This window comes from Leucoraja erinacea, chromosome 33 (genome assembly GCF_028641065.1).
Source record: "Leucoraja erinacea ecotype New England chromosome 33, Leri_hhj_1, whole genome shotgun sequence".
NCBI classification, from domain to species: domain Eukaryota; kingdom Metazoa; phylum Chordata; class Chondrichthyes; order Rajiformes; family Rajidae; genus Leucoraja; species Leucoraja erinaceus.
The window spans coordinates 17718794-17743869 of NC_073409.1; the positions used below are offsets into that span (position 1 = coordinate 17718794).

The 25076-nt window shown below is 47.9% G+C and overlaps 1 protein-coding gene across 7 annotated transcripts in view; it reads left to right on the forward strand.

Moving 5' to 3' along the window:
* chd2 (chromodomain helicase DNA binding protein 2) overlaps nt 1–25076 on the forward strand; it is a 121511-nt gene that overhangs the window by 59708 nt on the left and 36727 nt on the right. For all 7 annotated transcript variants that reach the window (XR_008726126.1, XR_008726125.1, XM_055661483.1 and 4 more), the window contains 12 exons: nt 791–972; nt 2408–2532; nt 4106–4322; nt 5587–5676; nt 7262–7452; nt 8798–8986; nt 10263–10425; nt 12850–13002; nt 16740–16811; nt 19896–20045; nt 22923–23071; nt 24710–24806. Coding sequence is in view for 5 of the 7 variants with exons in the window: in XM_055661483.1 (XP_055517458.1) it covers nt 791–972; nt 2408–2532; nt 4106–4322; nt 5587–5676; nt 7262–7452; nt 8798–8986; nt 10263–10425; nt 12850–13002; nt 16740–16811; nt 19896–20045; nt 22923–23071; nt 24710–24806 (1778 nt within the window). In the remaining 2 variants the exon portion in view is untranslated. The remainder of the gene's footprint in view (nt 1–790; nt 973–2407; nt 2533–4105; nt 4323–5586; nt 5677–7261; nt 7453–8797; nt 8987–10262; nt 10426–12849; nt 13003–16739; nt 16812–19895; nt 20046–22922; nt 23072–24709; nt 24807–25076) is intronic.

Consider the following 25076-nt stretch of genomic DNA (forward strand, 5'->3'; position numbering starts at 1 on the left):
GTCCAGGCCTGCTCAATCAACCTCTCCCTTTAGCTCATGACCATGAGTTCTGGCAACATCCTCGTACATCTTCTCTGCACCCAGCCTTAATCTCCGAGGGGGTTTCTGCTTCTCTAAAGCCTCCCTCACATTGTTCAGTACTCCTGTCCTGGTTGTTGCATGCACCCTTAGCTCTTGTTATTATATTGAGAAGGGGTATTGTTACCTGTTTGCACACAAGATGGATGCTTCACACTGGAACAGCAGTATTGATTGTTCCCTAAAACCACACCTAGGACATTGGATCACCTAGTCTTTGGAAACTTTGCCATTGCTCCGCACCATGTTTACTTTGTTGCAGTAAATCATGACATTAAATAATTTCTTCAAACAGAAAGTACAACATTACTTTAGACTTTACTTTAGACTTTAGAGAAACAGGCCCTTCGGCCCACCGGGTCCGTGGCGACCAGCGATCCCCGCACACTAACACTATCCTACACACACTGGAGACAATTTACAATTTTAATAAGACCAATTGACCTATAGTTCTTTGGAGTGTTGAGAGGAAACCGGTGCTCCTGGAGAAAACCCACGTAGGTCACAGGGAGAACGTACAAACTCCGTGCAGCCCCAGCACCCGCGGTCAGGATCGAACCTGTATCTCTAGCGCTATAAGGCAGTAACTATACCGCTGCGCCACCACGCCGCCCGTATTTATCCGGGCGAGGACTGACTCTTATCCGCCTCACATTTTTCACTGCGCCTCGGTACACGGGACAATAAACTAAACTGAACTCTTACGCTGCAGCGCATTCCAGCCACAAAACCCCGCCGTCCGGCCAGCCCGACTACCTGTGCAAGTGGATGGGGCTGCCCTACATAGACTGCAGCTGGGAGGACGGAGCACTTATTTCCAGAAATTTCCAGGCCTGCATCGATGCCTTCCATAACCGCCACAGTTCCAAAACTATTCCCTCAAAAGACTGCAAGGTGATTGTCGTTTGTCAAGGTACCACCTTTCGTGTCCAGTGCGACTTCTCTTTCTCAAAAGTAAACTTGACCCCAAAATGTGATGGGTTCATTGTCAAAGTTGTGCGATTCGCTGTCGTGAGGTTTTGAAACAAGTGTTTTTTCTTTGTGATTATAGAAGGCGGCAAACTTGAGTCTCTAAATTTACCCAATCCCATCTCTATTCATTGATCCTATATGTAGCTCTGAAACTGCAGGCATAGAGCAGATTTCATAAGTTACAGGAGCGGAATTGGGCCATTCGGCCCATCAAGTCTACTCCGCCATTCAATCATGGCTGATCTACCTTCCCCTCTCAATCCCATTCTCCTGCCTTCTCCCCATAACCCCTAACATCGGTACTAATCAAGAACCTGATAATCTCTGCCTTAAAAATATCAATTTTCAGCCTCCACAGCCTACTGTGGCAATGAACTCTACAGATTCACCGCCCTCTGACTAAAGAAATTCCTCCTTATCTCTTCTCTAACGGAACGTCCTTTCAGTCTGAGCCTATGGCCTCTGGTCCGATACTCTCCCACTAGTGGAAACATCCTCTCCGCATCCATTCCTTCTGGCCCTTTAACTGTTCGGTAAGTTTCAATGAGGTTCCCCCTCCATCATAAACTACAGCGAGTAGTTGAAATCCCCCATCCCTGGAACCATTATCCCTGTCCTAGTCCCCACTGCAGGAATGATGGATACAGATAACCCTGGTGATACCCAGTAGAATGAATCATCTCTGCAGAAATTGGGATTTTTAAGGCGGAAATTGACAGATTCTTGATTGCATGTGTCTGGGTTTATGGGGAGAAGGCAGGAGAATACGGTTGAGAGGGAAAGATAGATCATCCATGATTGAATGATGGGCTGAATGGCCTAATTCTGCTCCTATAACTTATGACGTCACTAATTGGAGATGGACTCAATCACATGGGTGATGGGTGAACATGCAGCTACCGGACATGGGTGAACTGTGGACAGTACGTTTCAGTGGGAAGTCCCAAGCAAAGAGATGTGACTACAAAGCCTGCTCTTGTCTGCCTGCAAGGACAGATGTACTTGCCAGTAGGCAGTTGATTAGAAGATAGTGCGTCCTTAAAAAAAATCAACTCACGGTATTCTACCAACTCCTACGACCTTCCACGAGTATCTTCACGAGCTCCTACGAGTAAAAGTAACAATTTTTTTTCATCACAAGTATTTTTTTACTCGTGGACATGTTTCAACATTGTTGCCACCCCCCATCCACTTAGTTCTCACATTCCCCCCCAACAGAGCAGAAGGCCAGTCGGCCCATTGAATCTATAGCGACCCTCAAAACAATCCCATCCCCCCCCCCCCCCCCATTTCACAGGGGACTTTGCAAATTCAATGTTTGAAAAATAAATAGAAACTGAATTTTCGTCTTTTCCAGGTGTTGAAACAGAGGCCAAGGTTCGTCGCCATGAAGACCCAGCCTTCCTATATCGGTAGTGAGGGCTTGGAGTTGAGGGATTACCAACTTGAGGGTCTGAATTGGCTCGCTCATTCCTGGTGCAAGTACGCGTTTGGATGTACTCGTGGCGTTGCGATTCATTTGATTCGTGTTTTTTATGTAGTTATTAACTAAATGTAATCAGGAAGGCCTGGCTCTGTCCTGGGGGCCGAGTTGGACTCATGGGAGACAATAGACAATAGGTGCAGGAGTAGGCCATTCGGCCCTTCGAGCCAGCACCGCCATTCAATGTGATCGTGGCTGATCATCCCCAATCAGTACCCCGTTCCTGCCTTCTCCCCATATACTCTGACTCCGCTATCTTTCAGAGCCCTATCTAGCTCTATCTTGAAAGTATCCAGAGAACTGGCCTCCACCGACCTCTGAGGCAGAGAATTCCACAGACTCACAACTCTCTGTGTGAAAACTTGTTTCCCCATCTCCGTTCTAAATGCCTTACCCCTTATTCATAAACTGTGGCCCCTGCTTCTGGACTCACCCAACATCGGGAACCCTGTACGTCATTGGAGTGTGGGGAAAAAAACCGGAGCACCCGGAGAACAACCCATGCGGTCACAGGGAGAACGCACAAACTCCATACAGACAGCGCCCGTAGTCAGGGTCGAAGCCGGGTCTCTGGCGCTGTGAGGCAGCAACTCTGCCGCTGTGCCACATTTTGAGGATACAATTTGGATTTGATATTTCACCCTCGCCTGGAGGAGTTGATGAAGTGAGTTAAAAATAGGATTGCACCCTTTGGCAAATTCACATGAAAACATTTTTATGTAACTATCGAGAAGAAATCTAATACTGACTTTTAAAGGAAAAGCTTCGAACGTTGCCAAGGAAAAAGCAGGAAACCCAAGGACTCAGTAAATTGGCCAATTCAGTAACAAAAGATCAAATCAATGATAAAGAAAGGAAAATAATATGAGACTAGGTTTGCACGTATCGTAAGACAGACTGAGTTTCTGCTATTATGTATATGGTGCGGGTTCACCAAAGTTTAATGTGGTTTTCTTACAGAAATTATACCGGGGAATAAAGGAAATTAAGGGAAATTAAATATTTTTTTTATCAGTCTTTGGAGAAATGTGCGCAAAAAAAATTCCTGGATAAGGTTGAGAAGACCAAATGCAGAGTGAAGAGGAGTGTAAGGAAATTAACTTTGGTTTAAAATAACTTGAACAACTAATAATACAGAATGATGGTAGATGTCATGCAGATATGGAGTCGTGCTGCATGGAAACAGGCCCTTCTACCCAACTTGTCCATGCTGACCCAAGTTGGCCCATCTCTACTACACCCACCTGCCTGCTTTTGGATACATGGACAGGATATGGGCCAAATACAGGCAAGTGGGACCAGTGTAGATGGGACATGTTGGCCGCTGTGGGCAAGTTGGGACAAGTGGACTGTTTCCATGTTGTAAGACTCTTATGGCTCAATGACAATTGAAGTTGGTGACTTGTTGAGGCTTCAAAACATAGTCAAACGTTTAAAATTAGAGACTTCAGCCAAGATCTGTGTGTGTTCGGACCTGGATAGCGTGTGGCACGTTTAGCTTCTGGAGTCCAGTCGCACCTTTGCTTTGGTCCGTTTTTCTGACAGTTTTCTTTTCTTCCTCCTCGCCCTCAGGTGCAACAGTGTGATCCTGGCCGACGAAATGGGCTTGGGCAAAACCATCCAGACCATCTCCTTCCTCTCCAACCTGTTCAACCAGCTCACGCTGTACGGCCCCTTCCTGCTGGTTGTCCCACTGTCCACCCTGACGTCCTGGCAGAGAGAGTTTGAGATCTGGGAGCCCAGCATGAACGTGGTGGTCTACATCGGCGACGTGATGAGCCGCAGCACGGTCAGTGAGAGCCTTGCGTGCACGGCCTTGCGTGCAAACGCTTGCCCAAGATGGCGGCCTTTCAAATTGCACCCAATGCAATGGGGGATGGTGGGGGGGAGGCGAGGGGAGAACAATGGAGGACCCGGGGTGGGGGAACCGCTGTGAGGGACGGGGAGGGGGAGTGGGATGGGGGGAGAACATAGGGGGATCTGGTGCGGGTGCTTTGTCAGGGTTGTCATGCCTTGGGTATGTCAGCAAAGAAATGTCACTGTGACTTTGTCACACGCGATAATAAAGCATTCATTCATTCATTCAAATGCACTGCAGGTTAATTAGCATCTGATAAACTGTCTAACCTCGGGGAGTCTAGTACCACACGTCTATAAGATCGCCCCTCGTCCTCCTGTGCTCCAAGGAATAAAGCCGTGGCCTGCTCAAACTGCTCCCTATAGCTCAGACTCTCAAGTCCTGGCAGTCTAGCACCTCAGAGCTCGGGACGGGAGTGTGCCTTCCCTTGCCCCCTCAGCTCCTCAGCCTCAGAATATCTTGTAAAGATTACAGTTCATAGATAGACACAAAAAAGCTGGAGTAACTCAATAAAGCGGGACAGGCAGCATCTCTGGAGAAAAAGAACAGGTGAGGGTTTTGGGTCGAGATCCTTCTTCGGACTTTGTCACCCGTTTCTTTTCTCCAGAGGTGCTGCCTGTCCCGCTGAGTTACTCCAGCTTTTTGTGTCTTATCTTCGTTTCGAACCAACATCTACAGTTCCTTCCTTCACATTACTGTTCATAGGCTCTGCTTGGAAACTGGAGCACAATTGCACATGTTAAATGCAGCTGTCTGGGTGATGTTTCTGTCGTTTTAAGGGTGAGATGTTATTCCTAGGGCTCAGTGTGTCTGAAGAAGGGTTTCGGCCCGAAACGTTGCCTATTTCCTTCGCTCCATAGATGCTGCTGCACCCGCTGAGTTTCTCCGGCATTTTTGTATCCCTCAGTGTGATCATGTTGGAGTTAATAATGGGCCTCTGTTAACCAGGCGATGTTTTAAACAAAGGAAAACACAAATTGCTGGCGTAACTCAGCGGGTCAGGCAGCATCTCTGGTGATGGTGGAGGTGGAGACGGTAGTGGTGTTGAAGAGGCTTTTAGATATGCAGGGATCACTTGCAGGCAGATGAGATTAGTTTAACCTGGTATCAGTTTCGGCACAGACATTGTGGGCTGAAGGGCCTGTTCCTGTACTGTCCTTTGTTCTAACTCGAGATTTCTTTCTCTCTCACTCAGATCAGAGAATACGACTGGACACATCCTCAGACAAAACGGCTGAAGTTTAACGTCCTGATAACAACATACGAGATCTTGCTGAAGGACAAGGTGATTGCATTTGTGTGATTGTATTCATGCACAGTCTTATCTGATTTGATCCGAAAACCATGTGAAGCAAAGCTTTTCACTGTGGCTCGGTGGAGAGGATGTTTTCACTTGTGGGAGAGTCCAGGACCAGTGGCTCAGAATAAAAGGACGTACCTTTAGAAAGGAGATGAGGAGGAACTTCTTCAAAGTGAAGAAGGGTTTTGGCCCGAAACGTTGCCTATCTCCTTCGCTCCATAGATGCTGCTGCACCCGCTGAGTTTCTCCAGCATTTTTGTCTACCTGAGGAGGGACGTCTTTAGTCAGAGGGTGGTGAATCTGGAATTCTTTGCCACAGACTGCTGTGGAGGCCACGTCAATGGATGTTTTTAAGGCAGAGATAGATTCTTGATTAGTACGGGTGTCAGGGGTTATGGGGCGAAGGCAGGAGAATGGGATTGAGAGGGAGAGATAGATCAGCCATGATTGAATGGCGGAGTAGACTTGATGGGTCGACTGGCCTATTTCTGCTCTATTAACTGATGAAGGCCACAGCTCCGACCGATATCTTGAAACAATGAGGCTAGTACTGAAATCTGACTCTTCCTTCCAGTGTAATGTTTGGACACTGCTGACCTAGACTGGACAGGGAAACGGGCCTCCAGGCCATTAATTGATATCATGGCTGACTCCATGAGCCAGGTTTGGCTTCAAACATTGACCAAGGGCGGCAAAGGGGTAGAGTTGTTGCCTTACAGTCCCGGGTTCGATCCTGTACAAAGTTTGCACGTTCTTCTCGTGACTGTCATTTTCGCACGGGTGCTCAACTGATTCTGGAATCCCCCAACATCGGGAACATGTTTCCTGCCTCGAGCCGTGTCCAATCCCTTAATAATCTGATATGTTTCAATAAGATTCCCTCTCATCCTTCTAAATTCCAGTGTACACAAGCCCAGTCGCTCCATTCTTTCAATATTTGACAGTCCCGCCATTCCGGGAATTAACCTCATGAACCTATGGTGCACTCCCTCAATAGCAAGAATGTCCTCCCTCAGATAGAGACCAAAACCCACACAAAACTCCAGGTGTGGTCTCACTAGGGCCATGTACAACTGCAGAAGGACCTCTTGCTCCTATATTCAACTCCTCTTGTTATGAAGGCCAACATGCCTTCACCAGAGGGGCATCATTTTTCCCCAAAGGGTGGTGGGTGTATGGAACGAACTGCCAGAGGAGGTAGTTGAAGCAGGTACTATCAATATGTAAAAAAACATTTGGACAGGTACATGGATAGGGTAGGTTTGGAGGGATATGGGCCAAACACAGTTAGTGTAGATGGGGCATGTTGGTCGGCGAGGGCAAGTTGGGCCGAAGGGCCTGTTTGCACGCTGTCTGACTCTCTAGCTCACCCCCTGTGGTGAAGTCTGAAGAAGGATCCCAACCCAAAACGTCATCTTATCCATGTTCTCCAGAGATGCTGCCTGACCCACTGAGTTAATCCAGCACTCTGTCGTTTGGTGGTGACCCAGCCACTGCAGTTGTTGGTCTCTGCACTGTGGTGAAGTGGCTGCCGCGGGTTGGTGCTAACACTCTCGCCTCTCTTGTTCAGAACGTGCTGGGGAATATAAACTGGGCGTTCCTGGGCGTTGATGAAGCCCACCGGCTGAAGAACGACGACTCGCTGCTCTACCGCACGCTGATCGACTTCCGCTCCAACCATCGCATGCTGATCACGGGCACGCCGCTGCAGAACTCGCTGAAGGAGCTCTGGTCACTCCTGCACTTCATCATGCCTGAAAAGTAGGCCCCCCCTGCCGCTCCCCCACCGTCTCTCCCCCCACCCCTCCTCCACCCTCCCTCCCCACACCGCCCCCACCTTCCTCCCCCCACCTCCCCTATCCTCCCTCTACACCCCTCCCCACCCTCGTGCCCCCGCCCCTCCCCCACCCTCCCTCCCTGCACTTCCCCCAACCTCCCTCCCCCAGCCCCCGCACCGTCCCCACCCTCCCTCTCCGCCCCTCCCCCACCCTCGCCCCCTGCACCTCCCCCAACCCCTCCCTCCCCGCCCCTGGCCTTAATATAGCAATGTTACAAAATTTTGAGATTTTAAAAATCAAGTCTGCAATTTATCCCATCAGATAAAGCATAACAATAAGTTTAATTTGACACCAAATTCACTTTCATATCTCAAGTATTAAAAAAGTTATGGCCATTTTCATACTCGGAAATTAGCATCTTGTTCCCTATTGATTTTCAATGGACATTACAAAAAAGCTGTGATCTTGGATAGTCAAAAGCCCATTTCTTAAGGAAAGATTAACATTTTTAAATAGCCTAAGTGTCCAAAGATTATTCACAAATAATTCACAATATAACATGATTTTTATATCTAATTTACATTAATTTATAGGCCAAATGGAAGGAATTTAGTGTTCAATTGCTGTAAATAAATGCCCATTTAAATCGGCTTTCTAGTGGGTTCATGTGAACGCGCTGGTTTAGAACGTTCACATCGCGCTGGATTAGTGCCCTCAAATGCCGAGAAAAATACTGCGGGATATAAAAAGCCCAAAATGAACTACTCGCTATAGATAACTTTATATACAGGGTTATATACATGCCCCATTTAATGTAAAAATAAGGTACATACCTTTAATTGTTTGCTTTATAAAACCCTGGGGCTGCGAGAGGTTGCGGAGTGAGACAGTAATTTTAAAACTATTATAACTATTATTCGAGGCCTATAAAACTAATAATACCTTTTGCGACTGGGTCTTGCAGCGATTTTTCATTAATGATTTACTAGCCTGAACATCTGCGATTGGAACAGCCTAGTAAAAATCGCGTTTTAAACCCGCCCCCTCCAAACAGCGCCAAAATCGCGGACATGGCTTTGGGCAGATTCCCAATGGCGATTCAGGTAGGTTTTGTAACATACCTACTTAATACTACACAATTGATTCCTCCTTGACCATTCCTCCGCCCGTTTGACCGAATATTCGAGATGCTGCCGCGGCAATGTTTGCTCATTCCCAGAGACTGAGTTGTGCTCGGCTGTGGCACTGAGAGGGTGGAGGTGCTGCGTGTTGTGTGTCGGGAAGGATTTGCAAAAGCTGCCTGACCACCGGCTTGTGTCTTCCTCCAGGTTTCACTCCTGGGAGGACTTTGAAGAAGAGCACGGCAAAGGGCGGGAGAATGGATTCCAGAGCCTGCACCGGGTCCTGGAGCCCTTCCTGCTGCGGCGTGTGAAGAAAGACGTCGAGAAATCCCTCCCTGCCAAAGTTGAACAGATTCTACGGGTGGAGATGTCAGCCTCACAGAAGCAGTATTACAAGTAAGTCCCTCCAGCCCCTGTGTCCTGCAGCCGAGGGTAACTTCAACGTCTGCGAGAAGACAGAGTCTGTGTCACATCCAAATGCTTTAGTCTCTTGTCTCGTGCACTGAGCTACAGTGAAAAGCTTTTATTGCGTGCTAACCAGTCAGCGGAAATACTTCACTTAATTGGAATCGAACCCTCCACAGTGCACAGATACATAGAGTGATACAGCGTGGAAACAAGCCTTTCAGCTCAACTTGTCCAAACCAACCATGTTCCAGCTACACTATCCCCCTCGCCCGCATTTGTCCCATATCCCTCTAAGCATATCCTATCCATGCACCTGTCTAAATGTTTCTAAGGGTTGCGTTAATACTTGCCACAGCTACATCCTCCAGCAGCTCGTTCCATGCAAAAGTTACCCCTCGGATTCCTATTAAATCTTTCCCTCCTCACCTTGAGCCCATGTCCTCTGGTTCTTGATTCCCCTCCTCTAGGCAACAGACTCTCTGCACCTACCCAAACTATTCCTCTCATGATTTTGTACACCTTCGTAAGATCACCCCTTATCCTTCTGCGCTCCATGGAATAGATTGGCCCTTCGGCCCAACTTGCCCATGCCGAACAAGATGCTCCATCTATGCTAATCCGAGCTGCTCGTGTTTGGCCCATATCACTCTAAACCTTCCCTATCCATGTACCTATCAAAATGTCTTTTAAACATTGTTATGGCACCTGCCTCAACCACCTCCTCTGGCAGCTCGTCCCATATACCCACCACCCACCCTCTCTGTGAGAAAGTTGTCCCTCGGGTTCCTATTAAACCTTTTCCCTCTCACCTGAAACCTGAGAGGCGGAGACCTGATCTCTACTTATCTCTGCTTCACTGTGCTGGGTGTCGTATCGCCAGCATCAATAGACAATAGGTGCAGGAGTAGGCCATTCGGCCCTTCGAGCCAGCACCGCCATTCAATGTGATCATGGCTGATCATCCCCAATCAGTACCCCGTTCCTGCCTTCTCCCCGTATCTCCTGACTCCGCTATTTTTGAGAGCCCTATCTAGCTCTCTCTTGCAAGCATCCAGAGAACCTGCCTCCACCGCCCTCTGAGGCAGAGAATTCCACAGTCACCACTCTCTGTGAGAAAAAGTGTTTCCTCGTCTCCGTTCTAAATGGCTTACCCCTTATTCTTCTATGGTCATCGGCTGATTATGGTGTCAAGGTGCGGTGTTTGACGCACGACCGCGCTGTGGTTTTATCGTGACGTGGGTGCTCATGAATCCTCTCGCCGCAGGTGGATATTGACCAGGAACTACAAGGCCCTCACCAGGGGCTGCAGGGGGTCCTCCTCGAGCTTCCTGAACATTATGATGGAGCTGAAGAAATGCTGCAATCACTGCTACCTGGTCAAGCCGTGCGAGGATAACGAGATGCTAACCAACCTGGAGTTGTTGCACGTAGGTGGACCTTACTGTTGAGAAGCCTCTGCCCCCCCATCCCAGTCCAAACTCTGCAGATGTCTGCATCACTGTGAAGGAATCATGATCAAAAATCATCATTAAAAAACAGGGCACAGTGCTGGAGTAACTCAGCGGGTCAAGCAACACCCCCTGAACAACATAGATAGGTGACGTTTCGTGTCGGGTCGAAATGTCACCTATCCAAGTTCTCCGGAGATGCAGTCTGACCCGCTGAGTTACTCCAGCACTCTGTGAAACGTCACCTATCCATGTTCTCTAGTGATGCTGTCTGACCCACTGAGTTACTCCAGCACTCTGCGAAACGTCACCTATCCATGTTCTCCAGTGATGCTATCTGACCCGCTGAGTTACTCCAGCACTCTGTGAAACTTCACCTATCCATGTTCTCCAGAGATGCTGCCTGACCCTCTGAGTTACTCCAGCACTCTGTGAAATGTCACCTATCCATGTTCTCCACAGATGCTGCCTGACCCGCTGAGTTACTCCAGCACTCTGCGAAACGTCACCTATCCATGTTCTCCAGTGATGCTATCTGACCCGCTGAGTTACTCCAGCACTCTGTGAAACTTCACCTATCCATGTTCTCCAGAGATGCTGCCTGACCCTCTGAGTTACTCCAGCACTCTGTGAAATGTCACCTATCCATGTTCTCCAGAGATGCTGCCTGACCCGCTGAGTTACTCCAGTACTCTGTGAAACGTCACCTATCCATGTTCTCCAGTATTTTGTGTCTAGATCTACAGTTCCTTGTATTTACATGATAGACAGGGTGCCCATTACATTGGGTCTCTATTTACTCTCATCCCTAACACTGACTTCTCAATTGGAGGTGTAGTCAAAAAACATTGAACATAGTATGTAGGAAGGAACTGCAGATGCTAGTTTACACCAGTGAAAAACACAAATTACTGGAGTAATTGAGCGGGACAGGCAGCATCTCTGGATAGAAGGAATAGGTGGCGTTTTGGGTCGAGGCCAGACTGAGGGACTCAGGGAAAAGGGAAACGGGAGATTTAGACGGTGATAGAAGAGATGAATGAAAAAGTAATGATGGTAAAGGAAACAGGCCATTGTTAGCCGTGGGCTGTGTCAAAACGAGTATAGACAATGAGACTCAACAAGACGACTTTGAAGCTGGTACGACGAGTGGGGGAGGGATGGAGAGAGATTGGATGCAAGGGTTACTTGATTTTAGATAAATCAATATTCATACCGCTGGGTTGAAAGCTGGTGAAGCAAAATATGTGATGCTGTTCCGCCAATTTGCGTTGGGCCTCATTATGACATTGGAGGAGGACTTGGACAGAAAGGTCAGTGTGGGAATGGGAAGGGGAGTTAAAGTGTTTGGCAACTGGGAGCAGGTAGGTCCAGGCGGACTGCATATTGTATTGCTGCCAAAAATGTGCCATTCCAATCCAATTCTTTCCATTCTTGCCAAACCTTTCTTGTGTTTTTGTCTAGACAGCAGCTAATTTGTGTAGGGAGAAACTGCAGATGCTGGTTTTAACTGAAGATAGACACAAAAAGCTGGAGTAACAGGCAGCATCTCTGGAGAGAGGGAATGGGTGATGTTTCAGGTCGAGACCCTTCCTCGGACTAGTTAGGGAAAAGGAAAACAAGAGAAATAGACGATGATGTGGAGAGATAAAGAACAATGAATGAAAGATGTAAAAAAGTAACCATGATAAAAGAAACAGGCCATTGTTAACTGTTTGATGGGTAAAAATGAGAAGCTGGTGCAACTTGGGTGGGGGAGGGATAGAGAGAGAGAGGGAATGTCGGGGTTACTTGAAGTTAGAGAAATCAACATCATACTGCTGGGCTGTAAGCTGCCCAAGTGAAATATGAGATGCTGTTTCTCCAATTTGTGTTTAGCCTCACTCTGACAATGGACAGAAAGGTCAGTGTGGGAATGGGAAGGAGAATTAAAATGTTTAGCAACTGGAAGATCAGGTAGGTTCATGCGGACTGAGCGAAAGTGTTCAGCAAAACGATGGCCAGTCCGCGTTAGATCTCGCCGATGTATAAGAGCCCACTTCGTTAACAACGGATACAGTAGATGAGGTTGCAAGCGATGATTCATTTTGTCCAGCTTCGACCGCTCCTTTGCGGTTGCAGCTCCTAGACTGTGGAACAGCATCCCTCTTCCCATCAGAACTGCCCCCTCCATCGACTCCTTTAAGTTGAGACTTAAAATTCATCTCTACTCCCAAGCCTTTCTTGACGTCCTCTGAGCGAGGGCTATATGTGTGTAGTGATGTTTGTATTTGATCTATGAACCACTGTTGTATAACGTTAGTACCTCCACCAATGTAAAGCACTTTGGTCAACGAGAGTTGTTTTTTAAATGTGCTGTAGAAATAAAAGTGACTTGACTTGACTTGGCTGACTTCTCTACAGAACCTGATCAAGAGCAGTGGCAAGCTGATCCTGCTGGACAAGCTGATGACCAGGCTCCGTGAGCGTGGAAACCGGGTACTCATCTTCTCACAGATGGTCCGCATGTTGGATATCCTCGCCGAGTACATGACCATTAAACACTACCCCTTCCAGGTAAACCCCCACCGGTAATTCCCACCGCAAAAACTGTTGAGCAAATTAATGCTTCACGAAGCACAAAGTACTGGAGCAACTCAGCGGGAACGGGCCGTGTCAGTAGAGGGAATGGACAGACGATGTCTTGGGTTGGGACCGTATGCTGACTGAGTTCCTCCTGCACTTTGTGCTTTTTGCTCCAGGTCCCTGCATCTGCCATTTCTTGTGTCTTCAGTTTTAGTTCATTGTCACATGTACCCAGGTACAGTGAAAAGCTTTTGTTGTGTGCTAACCAGTCTGCAGAAAGATGATACATGATTACAACCGGGTGATTTACCTGATAAGGGAGAAACGTTTAATGCAAGGTAAAGCCAGTAAAGTCTGATCAAAGATCGTCTCCGATGAGGTAGATAGCAATTCAGGACTGCTATCTAAGAGTGTGATGTTTCAGTTGCCTGATAACAGCAGGGAAGAAACTGTCCCTGTATCTGGAGGTGTTTAAGAAAGAACTGCAGATGCTGGAAAAATGGAAGATAGACAAAAATGCTGGAGAAACTCAACCCAAAACGTCGCCTATTCCTTCTCTCCATAGATGCTGCCTCACCCGCTGAGTTTCTCCAGCATTTTTGTCTACCTGTATCTGGAGGTGTGCGTTTTCACACTTCTGTACCGTTTGCCTGATGAGAGAGAGGAGAAGAGGGAGTGGCCAGGGGGGTGTGACTCATCCTTGATTATGCTGCTGACTGTCCCTTGCCGAGGCAGCATGAGGTGTAAATGGAGTATTTGGAAGGGAGGGTAGACAAAAATGCTGGAGAAACTCAGCGGGTGAGGCAGTATCTATGGAGCGAAGGAATTAGGTGGCGTTTCAGGTTGAAACCCTTCTTCAGAAGATATGTGAGGGTGGGGGGTAGCGGGAAGAAGAAAGGAAGAGGTAGAGCCAGTGGGCTGAGGGAGAGCTGAGAAGGGGAGGAGAAAGTATTTGGAAGGGAGGTTGGTTTGTGTGATGGTCAGGGCTGCGTCCACAATTTGCTGCAATTTCTTGTGGTCTTGGATGGAGCTGTTCCCAAACCAGGCTGTGATGCATGCCGATAAAATGCTTTCTTCGGATCATCTGTAGAAATCGGTGAGAGTTGTCGGGGATATGCCGAACTTCCTTGCGATCCTTCCCTGTGTTTGTTAGTGCCGGGAAGTAGAATCTTTTTCTTGCGTCAGAATCCAGCATAAGTAGGTCAGCAGCTCCCTCTGTTCTAGAGATGCAGAGGGCCATTGCTGTTGGGGGATATATGTGTACACTGCGGGCACAGCAAGTCCAGCAGTTAGTGAATGTCTTCTCGGTACCTCAAGACTCAGTTTCCAGGCAACTGACTGGTGAAACAAGGAACTGCAGATGCTGGTGTACATAAAAAGACACAATGTGCTGGAGTAACTCAGCAGATCAGGCAGATTCTCTGAGTTTTCAGTCAGTTCTTCTTGCGTATGGCGTGCACAGCCTAAAGTCTGAAGACAACTTGTTCTGTTTGATCGAATCTGTTTGTGCATGTCGGGTTGATTGCTTTTGTCGAAACAGGGTGGACCACGTGAAGGTTGCAATCTCCCACCCCTTTGAGTCAGGTACCTTCTGCAGACAGACGTTTAGAGATATAGCATGGAAACACCGAGTCCCTTACGCACTAGTGTTCCGACACACACTTACGATCCCATTTTCTCATCCACTCCCTACACACTAGTGGCAATTTACAGAGGCCAGTTAGCATGTAAGCCTGCATGTCTTTGGGTGTGAGAGGAATCTGGGGCACCCGGAAGAAACACATGCGGACACAGGAAGAACGTGCAAACCACACACACAACGCCCAGGGCCGGGATCGAACGAGGATCCATGGCACAGTGAAACAGCATCTCTAGAGCTGCGCCACCATGCCAACCTGAAATGTCCCCTATCCATGTTCTCCAGTGCTTTGTGTCTCGTTGTGTATACCACCATCTGCAATTACCAGTATCGACAGCTCTTCTTCAGACTGGAAGATAGTGAAGGCCAGAAACAAACAGGGCCGGCAACAGATGACCTCAGGAAGGGTGGGGTCCATAATGGCCCCATTGTCGAGTCCGGTTTAAAACGTGATCGTAGGGTCGGTTTGGGTTAAAACATTAATAAGGCTTATTCACATATCCCCTGACTTCATATCTAAATATCAGCCATCAATTTACAAAAATACTCACTCGCCACTGTCCTTTGGAATAAAGAGTTCCTAAAATTCTCCACGCTTTAGATGATGGTATTTGAGTGGCCAAAATTGTATGTTAAGCTTAAGCTTTTTAGCCAGTGGAAATGTCAACTTAGCATCTACCCTACACCTTTACAATATTTCAATGAGCTATGACATAGGTTTAAGGTGAAGTGGAAAAGATTTATTAGGAATCTGAGGGGTAATGTTTTCACACAAAAGTTGAAGGGTGTATGGAACAAGCTGCTGGCCAGAGGAGGTAGTTGAGGCAGGGACTATCCCAACGTTTTAAGAAACAGTTAGACAGCTGTGTACCATTCATACCGGTGGGCGGCGCGACTCTCGTCAGCAGCGGCCTCTGCAGTCTGTCCGCGTTTTATTATTTTCTGTCTGTTTTTATGTAGTTTTTGTTATTTTTTGCTGGGGTGTGTGCGTGGGTGGGGGGGGGGGGGGGAAACTTTTAAATCTCTCCCTGCACGGGAGACCCGACCTTTTCTCGTCGGGTTTCCGTTGTCGTTGGGGCTGCAACGAGGAGCGGCCTCCAACAGGAAGAGACCGGGGACTCTGGTGCCGACGACTCACCGTCACCGTCGCGGGGCTGGCCAAGTCCGGAGCGGGTGGAGCGGTGGAGGAGCGCTGCTGCTGCTGCTGCTGCGGCCCGACCGGAGAGTCGGAGGCTTCAACGGCAGGTCTGTGGACGGCGGCACCGGGAGCCCGTGGGTCCCTGGAGGGAGACTGCTTTTCAGGGCTCTCGCAACGGCGACTTCCCCCGCCCGAGTTGCGGGGTTGAAGAGCTCCTGGAGCGGGGCCTAACATCACCGCCCCACGCGGCTTGGAATGGCCGCGGGACTGCGAGCGCACGCCGGGGGCTCTAACACCAAGACCCGGTGTGCGACCTCGCACCACCCGGCGTGGCTTTAATGGCCGCGGGACAATTGCCATCGCCAGCCGGGGGCTTTGACTTTGACTCTGACATCGGGGCGGGGAGAGTGCAGTGGAGAGATAAGTTTATTTGGCCTTCCATCACAGCGATGTGATGGATGTTTATGTAAATTATGTTGTGTCTTGGGTCTATGTGTTTGTAATGTATGGCTGCAGAAACGGCATTTCGTTTGGACCTCAAGGGGTCCAAATGACAATTAAATGTATCTTGTATCTTGTACATGAACAGGACAGATTTGGAGGGATATGGGCCAAACGAAGTTGTGATTGGTGTAGCTGGGACATGTTGGCTGGTTTGGGCAGGTTGGGTCGAAGGGCCTGTTTCCTTGCTGTGATTCTATAAGATTCTTCTGAGCTCAACAGTTCGGAAGGAATTTTAATGTCAGTGGGCAGTGATCCTGTGCTGCCAGTCGAGCCCTCTTGCTCAGGGTACTCAGCCGGGGGCAGTCTCGGGACCTGTTGACGAGGCAAGAACCAGAATTATTTTGGACCGTCGGAATAAAAATAGAAGTGAAACCTGAACTTGCTTTCAGAATCTCTCCCTGTCCTTTGAATGTGCACTGAAGATGTTCCTGTTTGATCATATTGCAGCGTTTAGATGGCTCTATAAAAGGGGAATTAAGAAAACAAGCCTTGGACCACTTCAACGCAGAAGCATCTGAGGTAAGGAATTGATCATTTATACCTCTTCTTATACCAGAACTTGGCATTGAGCTGAACCACACCATCTCAAGCAGAGCCCATTATCAATCGTTGGTGCTGAGATTATTCAACTAATTTATAGCTAAATAATAAGCGATAATATTTACCCTTGGATCAATAATCTCAGGCTAAATAAATGATCCCAGGCTAAATATGATACAGTATTTAGTTTAGAGATACAGCGTGGAAACAGGCCCTTCGGCCACAGAGTCCCCGCCGACCATCTTATTATTTAACTATAAATTATATAACTAAATAATTATTTCATCCTGGGATTGTTGAATAACTCCTATGTCATCTATTCATTAATAAATGCTTGCTTGCTCATTTTGGTATCATTTGCTTCTTCAAGGTTGAATCAAGTAAACTCCAAGGCTAAATCCTTGTGGAAATTCTTCTATTTTAGGCTGATCTATCTCCATAATCATACATAACACATTTCCGGGAATATGTTCCATAAATGTTTATAGCACAGGTGTATACCTGCGCAGAACTAGATCGTTAATAATGTGAACACAAACTATGAATTCTGTCAGTGCGTGCCTCACGGAGTTGCTGTCTAAATTGTTTGCTTGGTAGTAATCCTTGATCAGTCAGTGTTGTGGGCTGGAGACTGCACGGGCCGCAGTTGTTGCACCGGTGAGCAGCTGTAGTTTGAGCGTCGGTGGCAGGGTTCATTCGTTCGGGCGTGTGCGCATTCAGTTCTTGCTGTGAACCAGGGCTTCAAAGGAAGGATACACGAGTTGGTTTGGGCTGATTTATCACACTGGCCTTACGTCCTCGCAGTACGACCCACAACACCCCTCTTACTGCCGTTCTCATCCCGAGATCCATTTAGGGAGAAATCTAAACTTGTCTCACTCGCAGTGCTGCCGTCACCATTGGTCTTCTCATGTTTCCTCTCTTGTTTCATCTCAATTCTGAGAACGGAGTGGCCTCCTCCATGCCTGCTTCTCTTTTGTGTTACAAATAAGCACCTCCGCATGTCCCCGAGGTCCATAGAAACAAAGGTGTCACCTGTTGCCCCGTTAACCGGGCGGATTCTGTCCCAGCACCTTGTCTATTTGTACAATTGTTCAGTTTCTGTCATTTGAAGACCCCCTTTAGATAGCCCTTTAGATAGTGATCTGTCACATCTCATGGAGTCAAGCAGCATGGGAACAAGGCCCTTTGGCCCAACTTATAACCATATATCAATTACAAAACGGAAACAGGCCATCTCGGCCCTACAAGTCCGTGCCAAACAACTTTTTTCCCTTAGTCCCACCTGCCTACACTCATACCATAACCCTCCATTCCCTTCTCATCCATATGCCTATCCAATTTATTTTTAAATGATACCAACGAACCTGCCGCCACCACTTCCACTGGAAGCTCATTCCACACCGCTACCACTCTCTGAGTAAAGCAGTTCCCCCTCATGTTACCCCTAAACTTCTGTCCTTTAATTCTGAAGCCATGTCCTCTTGTTTGAATCTTCCCTATTCTCAAAGGGAAAAGCTTGTCCACATCAACTCTGTCTATCCCTCTCATCATTTTAAAGACCTCTATCAAGTCCCCCCTTAACCTTCTGCGCTCCAGAGAATAAAGACCTAACTTATTCAACCTATCTCTGTAACTTAGTTGTTGAAACCCAGGCAACATTCTAGTAAATCTCCTCTGTACCACTTGCCTGTAAATCTTGCCCAAGGACACCCATCTACACTAGTCCCACCTGCCTGCATTTGGCCCATATCCCTCTAAACCTATCCTATCCATGTACATGTCTAAATGTTTCTGAAACCTTGCAATAGTAAGTAAGTCAGTAAGTTTATTGGCCAAGTATTCACATACAAGGAATTTGCCTTGGTGCTCCGCCCACAAGTAACAACATGACATACAGTGACAGTTACCAATGACTCAGAAAACACTAAACATTAATAATGATAAAACATTAATGATAAAACACCATTGATCAAGCATGTGAACCAACAAAATACCAGATCAAAGGGAGGCTACACATTTTTGGCTGCTGAGTAGAGCAACTACTCGTAGTACCTGCCTCAACTACCTCCGCTGGCAGGTTATTCCATATAAACCACCACCCTTTGTGTTAAAAAAATTACCCCTCAGGTTCCTATTAAATCTTTCCCCCCCTCACCTTAAACCTGTCTCCTCTGGTTCTCAATTCCCATTCTTTGTGCTCATTTTACTCTTGTTTTTCATCCTTGGTGATGCCCAGCTCAGTTTTTCCATATGAGCTCTTGAGGCCGAACAGAGAGGTGAATCTATAAGGACAAAAATGTTGTGAATTTTGCTGCACTGAAATAGCAAGTAACTGGGGAAACATGGACATGTGTGAGTTTGCTGTGTCATTCTATGCTTGGATCCGAACAGCAAGCAAGGACCTGTCCATTTAGTCCTCATTGTTTGCTATTTTTGTGTCGCTTTATAAATCTTCGCCCTTAAAATATGTATTGTTTCCTTTTGAAAGTTGCTGTAAATAAATCCATTGTTGCCCTTGTGACACCCTTAGTGTGAATTAACCCAACCTGTTTTAGCTACATCCACTGTCCCCAATGTGAGATTGTGGGATAACATAGAACTAGTATGAACGGGCGATCGATGGTTGGCGTGGGCCGAAGGGCCTGTTTCCATGCTGTATCTCGGAACTAACCATCCGAACTAACTGAACTTAAGGGCGGCACCGTGGCATAGCGGTAGAGCTATTGCCTTACAGCGCTAGCGACCCAGGTTCGATCCTGACTACGCGTGGTGTCTGTACGGAGTTTGTACGTTCCCCATGTGACCTTGTGGGTTTTCTCTGTGGGCTCCGGTTTTCCTCCCACACTCCAAAGACATACAGGTTTGTAGGTCAATTGGCTTCGGTAAAATAAAAAATTGCCCCTAGTGTGTATGGAGGATAATGTTAGTGTTCGGGGATCGCTGGTCGGTGTGGACTCGGTGGGCCGAAGGGCCTTTCTCCGCGCTGTATCTCTAAACTGAACGAGCCACTCCGAGCCCCGTGAGCCAAGGTTAATTCTGGATTACTTTTCCCCACTCCAGGATTTCTGCTTCCTCCTCTCCACAAGAGCAGGGGGGCTCGGGATTAACTTGGCCTCCGCTGACACTGTCATCATCTTCGACTCTGACTGGAATCCACAGAATGATTTGCAAGCACAGGCCCGTGCTCACAGGATAGGCCAAAAGAAACAGGTCAGTGATGTTACAGGGGGGACAGGGGGTCAGTTCAGCGACCACCTTGAACTGCTCAGCTCCCCAGCTTGTGAAACACCATGGGCACACAAACATGTGTATGTGTCTATATTGAATTGAATTGAATTGAATTGAATTCCTTTATTGTCATTCAGACCTTACGGTCTGAACGAAATTTCGTGCCTGCAGTCATACATACAATCATACAATAATAAACAACACTAAACACAAATTAACATCCACCACAGTAAGTCCTCCAAGCACCTCCTCACTGTGGTGGAGGCAAAAATCTTGGGGCTGCAGTCTCTTCCCTCCTCTTCTCCCTCTGCGCTGAGGCGATTCCCCACCGGGCGATGGCACAAACAGTCCCGCGGCTCACCGAACCCCGCAAACTGGCCGGCTCAAACACCGCGGCCCGGGGTGGTCGAAGCTGCCGCCCTCCAGTCCAGCAGACGCAGCCGCTGGCCCGCGGCTGAACCCAGGACTCAGGTCATACCGCCGCCAGAACGCCGTCCCAGCCACCCGAGCACCGTTCCAGCCCCAAGCCGGACCGCCCTCACGGGAGCGCCATTCCACCTCGAGCTGGGCCGCTCCGACGGGAGCGCCACAGCCCCTCACGGGAGAGTCTCAGCCCCTCGCCAGGCCGCCCTCACGGGAGCTCACAGCCCCTCACGGGAGTCTCGCCACAGCCCCTCACGGGAGAGTCTCAGCCCCTCACGGGAGCGAGCCCAGGGTGAGTCCTGACTGGCTGCCCCCACACTCTGAACTTTTCTTCTTGTTTATTACATGGTTTACATATTCTGCTGTGCTGATGCACGTAACAATTTCATCGTTCTATATGGGACATATATGACGATAAAACATCAAATTTTCCAGCATTTGCTGTTCCTTCTTAGACAGAGTGCAGAATATAGTTCTCAGCGTTACACCACATTGCAGATACCTGTAGCTGGGTTACAGAGCAGTAAAATATTCCAGTTACTCAACGATAAAATATGCCAGCAATTTCCCTTTGCTGTTCATGGAAGATTGGTGGGGAAGAAGCATTGACTTCAATGACGTGCACACGGGTCAGTTAGTTAAACTTGGCTTACAATTCAATATTTATTTTCCGAATTTGTGCTTCATTTTGTATTCGTGAGAAAGCAAATAATTCGTTAAAAAGCTTTCCCTCCCAAAAAATATTGGATAAAAGTACCACTCTGCATCACACTGAGAGAGAATGCACCAGGAAAAATCAATAAAATATAGAACCCTACAACACAAGAACAGGCCCTTCAGCCCACAACGTCCATGCTGAACATGATGCTAAATTTAGCTAACCTAATTGGTCTGCCCACGATCCATATCCCTCCATTCTTAGCATATCCATTCACATATGTAAAACCCTCTTAAATGTTGCGAGACTTTTAAATGCCAAAATAGTTGTCGAAATGCCAAAGTAGTTGAATCTTCCTTCCACTTGGGTAGCAGTGTTAGCCACAGTGCCCCTGAGTTGTATTGGACTAAACCAGGTGGGCCCTGCAGAGTCGCCTGAGCGAAAGACGGCGAGTGAGAACAGGGTGGAGATCACGAGAAGAATCGCCAACCATCGTTTTGCACGACTCTTTGTCAGTGGCTCATCAAATGGTGTCTAACAGACACAAGTTGAGCAAGAGGGAGCCCTCGTGGGAAAGGAGCTGATCCCCAGTGGCACAACAGGTAGAGCTGCTGCTTCACGGCACCACAGACCCGGGTTCGATCCTGACCTCAGATGCTGTCTGTGTGGAGTTTGCACGTTCTCCCTGTGACCACATAGAAACATAGAAAATAGGTGCAGGAGTAGGCCATTCGGCCCTTCGAGCCTGCACCGCCATTCAATATGATCATGGCTGATCATCCATCTAAGTATCCTGTACCTGCCTTCTCTCCCTACCCCCTGATCCCTTTAGCCACAAGGGCCACATCTAACCCCCTGTTAAATATAGCCAATGAACTGGCCTCAACTACCTTCTGTGGCAGAGAGTTCCAGAGATTCACCACTCTGTGTGAAAAATGAAAAATGTTTTTCTCATCTCGGTCCTAAAGGATTCCCCCCTTATCCTTAAACTGTGACCCCTTGTCCTGGACTTCCCCCAACATCGGGAATAATGTTCCTGCATCTAGCCTGTCCAACCCCCTTAAGAAAGGCTAGATGCAGGAAGATGGGTATGGAAACAACGTGGGTTTCCTACGGGTGCTCTGGTTTCTCCCCCCCCATCCCGAAGACATGCTGTCTTGTTGGTTAACTGCTTTCTGTAAATCGCCCCTAGTGTGTAGGGAGTGGATGAGAAAGTGGGATAACACAGAACTAGTGTGAATGGGTGATGGCATGGACTCAGTGGGTCGAAGGGCCACTTTCCATGCTGTGCCTCAAAAGAAAAATTAGGAATAGCTGTAATATCATTCCTTGGTGCTGACCCTTTCATAGTAACATGGAAACATAGTAAATAGGTGCAGGAGGAGGCCATTTGGCCCTTCGAGCCATTTATAGTGGCTGATCGTCTCCGATCAATAACCCATGCCTGCCATCTCCCCATTTCCCTGGACTTCACTAGCCCCTGGAGCTCTATCTAACTCTCTCTTAAATCCATCCAGTGATTTGGCCTCCACTGCCCTCTGTGGCAGGGGATTCCACAAATTCACAGTTGTCCAGACTCGTTACACTTACCAATGAACAGAAGCGGCGATTCTACCTGAGTGGTGTTGCCTTGCCCACACAGGGTATAACTAGAAGATACTGTAGACGTATAATGAGGGAGTAACTCAGCGGGACATAACTCTATGTTATATACAGCGGGTATAACGAGGATGATCATCAATGCCCATGGCCTGTAAGGTCTTGTCCTGGTGTTTCAGGTGAATATTTACCGGCTGGTTACAAAAGGGACAGTGGAAGAAGATATCATTGAGCGAGCCAAGAAGAAGATGGTCCTAGATCACCTTGTTATCCAAAGGATGGACACGACGGGCAGGACAGTGTTGGACAGCTCAGCCCGCCCCTCACAGTGAGCAGCACCCTCCTCAACATGCTTCTACCCTTCTCCATTTCATCGTTTCCTTTTGCCTCTCGGTTCCCTTTATTCCACAGAGAGACACAACATGCCGGAGAAACTCGGCTCCCTGGGGCTCCACCATGTTGTGTCTATCTTCGGTGTAAACCAGCATCTGCAGTTCCTTCCTACTTACATAGAAACAGAGAAAACAGCTGCGGGAGTAGGCCATTCTGCCCTTCGAGACAGCACCGCCGTTCAATGTGGTCATGGCTGATCATCCAAAATCAGTACCCTGTTCCTGCTTTCTCCCCATGTCCCTTGATTCCGTTAGTCCTGAGAGCTATGTCTGAAGGGCCTGTCCCACTTTCACAACCTAATTCACCACCTATGCCGAGTTTTCCCTTGACTCATACTCGCAGCATGGTCGTCACGAGTTTGTAGGAGGTCGTAGCAGGCCGTGGTGCTAGCCGTAGGTACTCGTGGCATCAAGTAGGTCGGGGCGTTTTTCTAGCCTGATGAAAATTGTCCACGAGTAAAAAAAGGTCGTGAAAGTGGGACAGGCTCTTAACTCTCTCTTGAAAACATCCAGTGAATTGGCCTCCACTGCCTTTCTTGTGGCAGCAAATTCCACAGATTCACAACTCTCTGGGTGAAAATACTCCCTGTATTCCACCCTCTGATCTCACCCAGGCTGTTTGCCCTGCCTGCTCCCCCCCCACACCACCCCCCACCCCCCCCCCACCCCACACCCCCACCCTCCCCCCCCCCCCACTTCACTTGACCTACATTTTCATCTTGTCCACTTCAAAATGCAAATTCAACAACTAAATATATTTGGAATCAAAAAAGCTTGCAGCGTTAATGATTTCTTGAAAGAAGACTGGATTGTTGTAAAAACATTCAAGGGACACAACCTGCCAGCCACAACTTGCCTGGTCCTGTGATCACAGATCAATGGTGATTGTCAACTATCCCTTTAAAAAGTCCCAGCGAGTCACTTCAGGGGAAAAAAAAGACACAAAGTGCTGGAGTGACTCAGTGGGTCGGGCGGCATCTCTGGAGAACATGGATAAGTGACGTTTCAGATCGGTATCCTTCTCCAGTCTGAAGGGGAGCCCGATACGCAACGTCACCTATCCACGTTCTCCAGAGATGCTGCCTGACCCGTTGAGTTACTCCAGCACTTTATGTCTTTTTTTTTTAATAAAGTAACATCTGCAGTTCCTTGTTTCTGCCAATTCAGGGAAATTAGGGAAGAACAATAATTGTAGACACAAGGAAGTGCGGATGCTGGAATCTTGGGGAAAAAACACAAAGTGCTGGAGTAACTCAGCGGATCTGGCAGCATCTGGATAGGTAAATGGACAGGAAAGATTTAGAGAGATATGGACCAAACGTAGGCAAAAGGGACTATCTTGGATAGGGTTTGTAAGGACGAGTTGGGCCGAAAGGCTTGTTTCCATACTGTATGACCTAGTGAAACTATCTGGGGGGGAATGGGAAAAACAAAACATCCATTTCCCTCCGCAGATGCTGCCTGACCTGCTAGGTTCTTCATAACTTTGAGTTTTAGCTCAAGTACAATAAATCTGGCTACGCACACATCCCACGCTGCGGAGGTGGATGATGGTGGATGATTGTGTTTTTCAGCTCAACACCATTCAACAAGGAGGAGCTGTCGGCCATCTTGAAATTTGGAGCTGAGGAGCTGTTCAAGGAGGCGGAGGGCGAGGAATCAGAGCCCCAGGTACGGCAGAGCTCGGTTATTATATCCCCAGATGTCTAGTCAGCTCTGGCGTGAAGAGTTGTGCCTTTGGGGACATTAGTTGGAGATGTTGGGAAGGATCTATGGAATGTTCTGATGGACGAAATGGGGGAGGAATATCTCCAGTAGTTAAACATTTCCCCCGGGTGCTCCGGCTTCCTTCACATGTTAAAGACAAGTGGAAGATAGACACAAAAAGCTGGAGTAACTCAACGGGTCAGGCAGCAGCATCTCTGGAGAGAAGGAATGGGT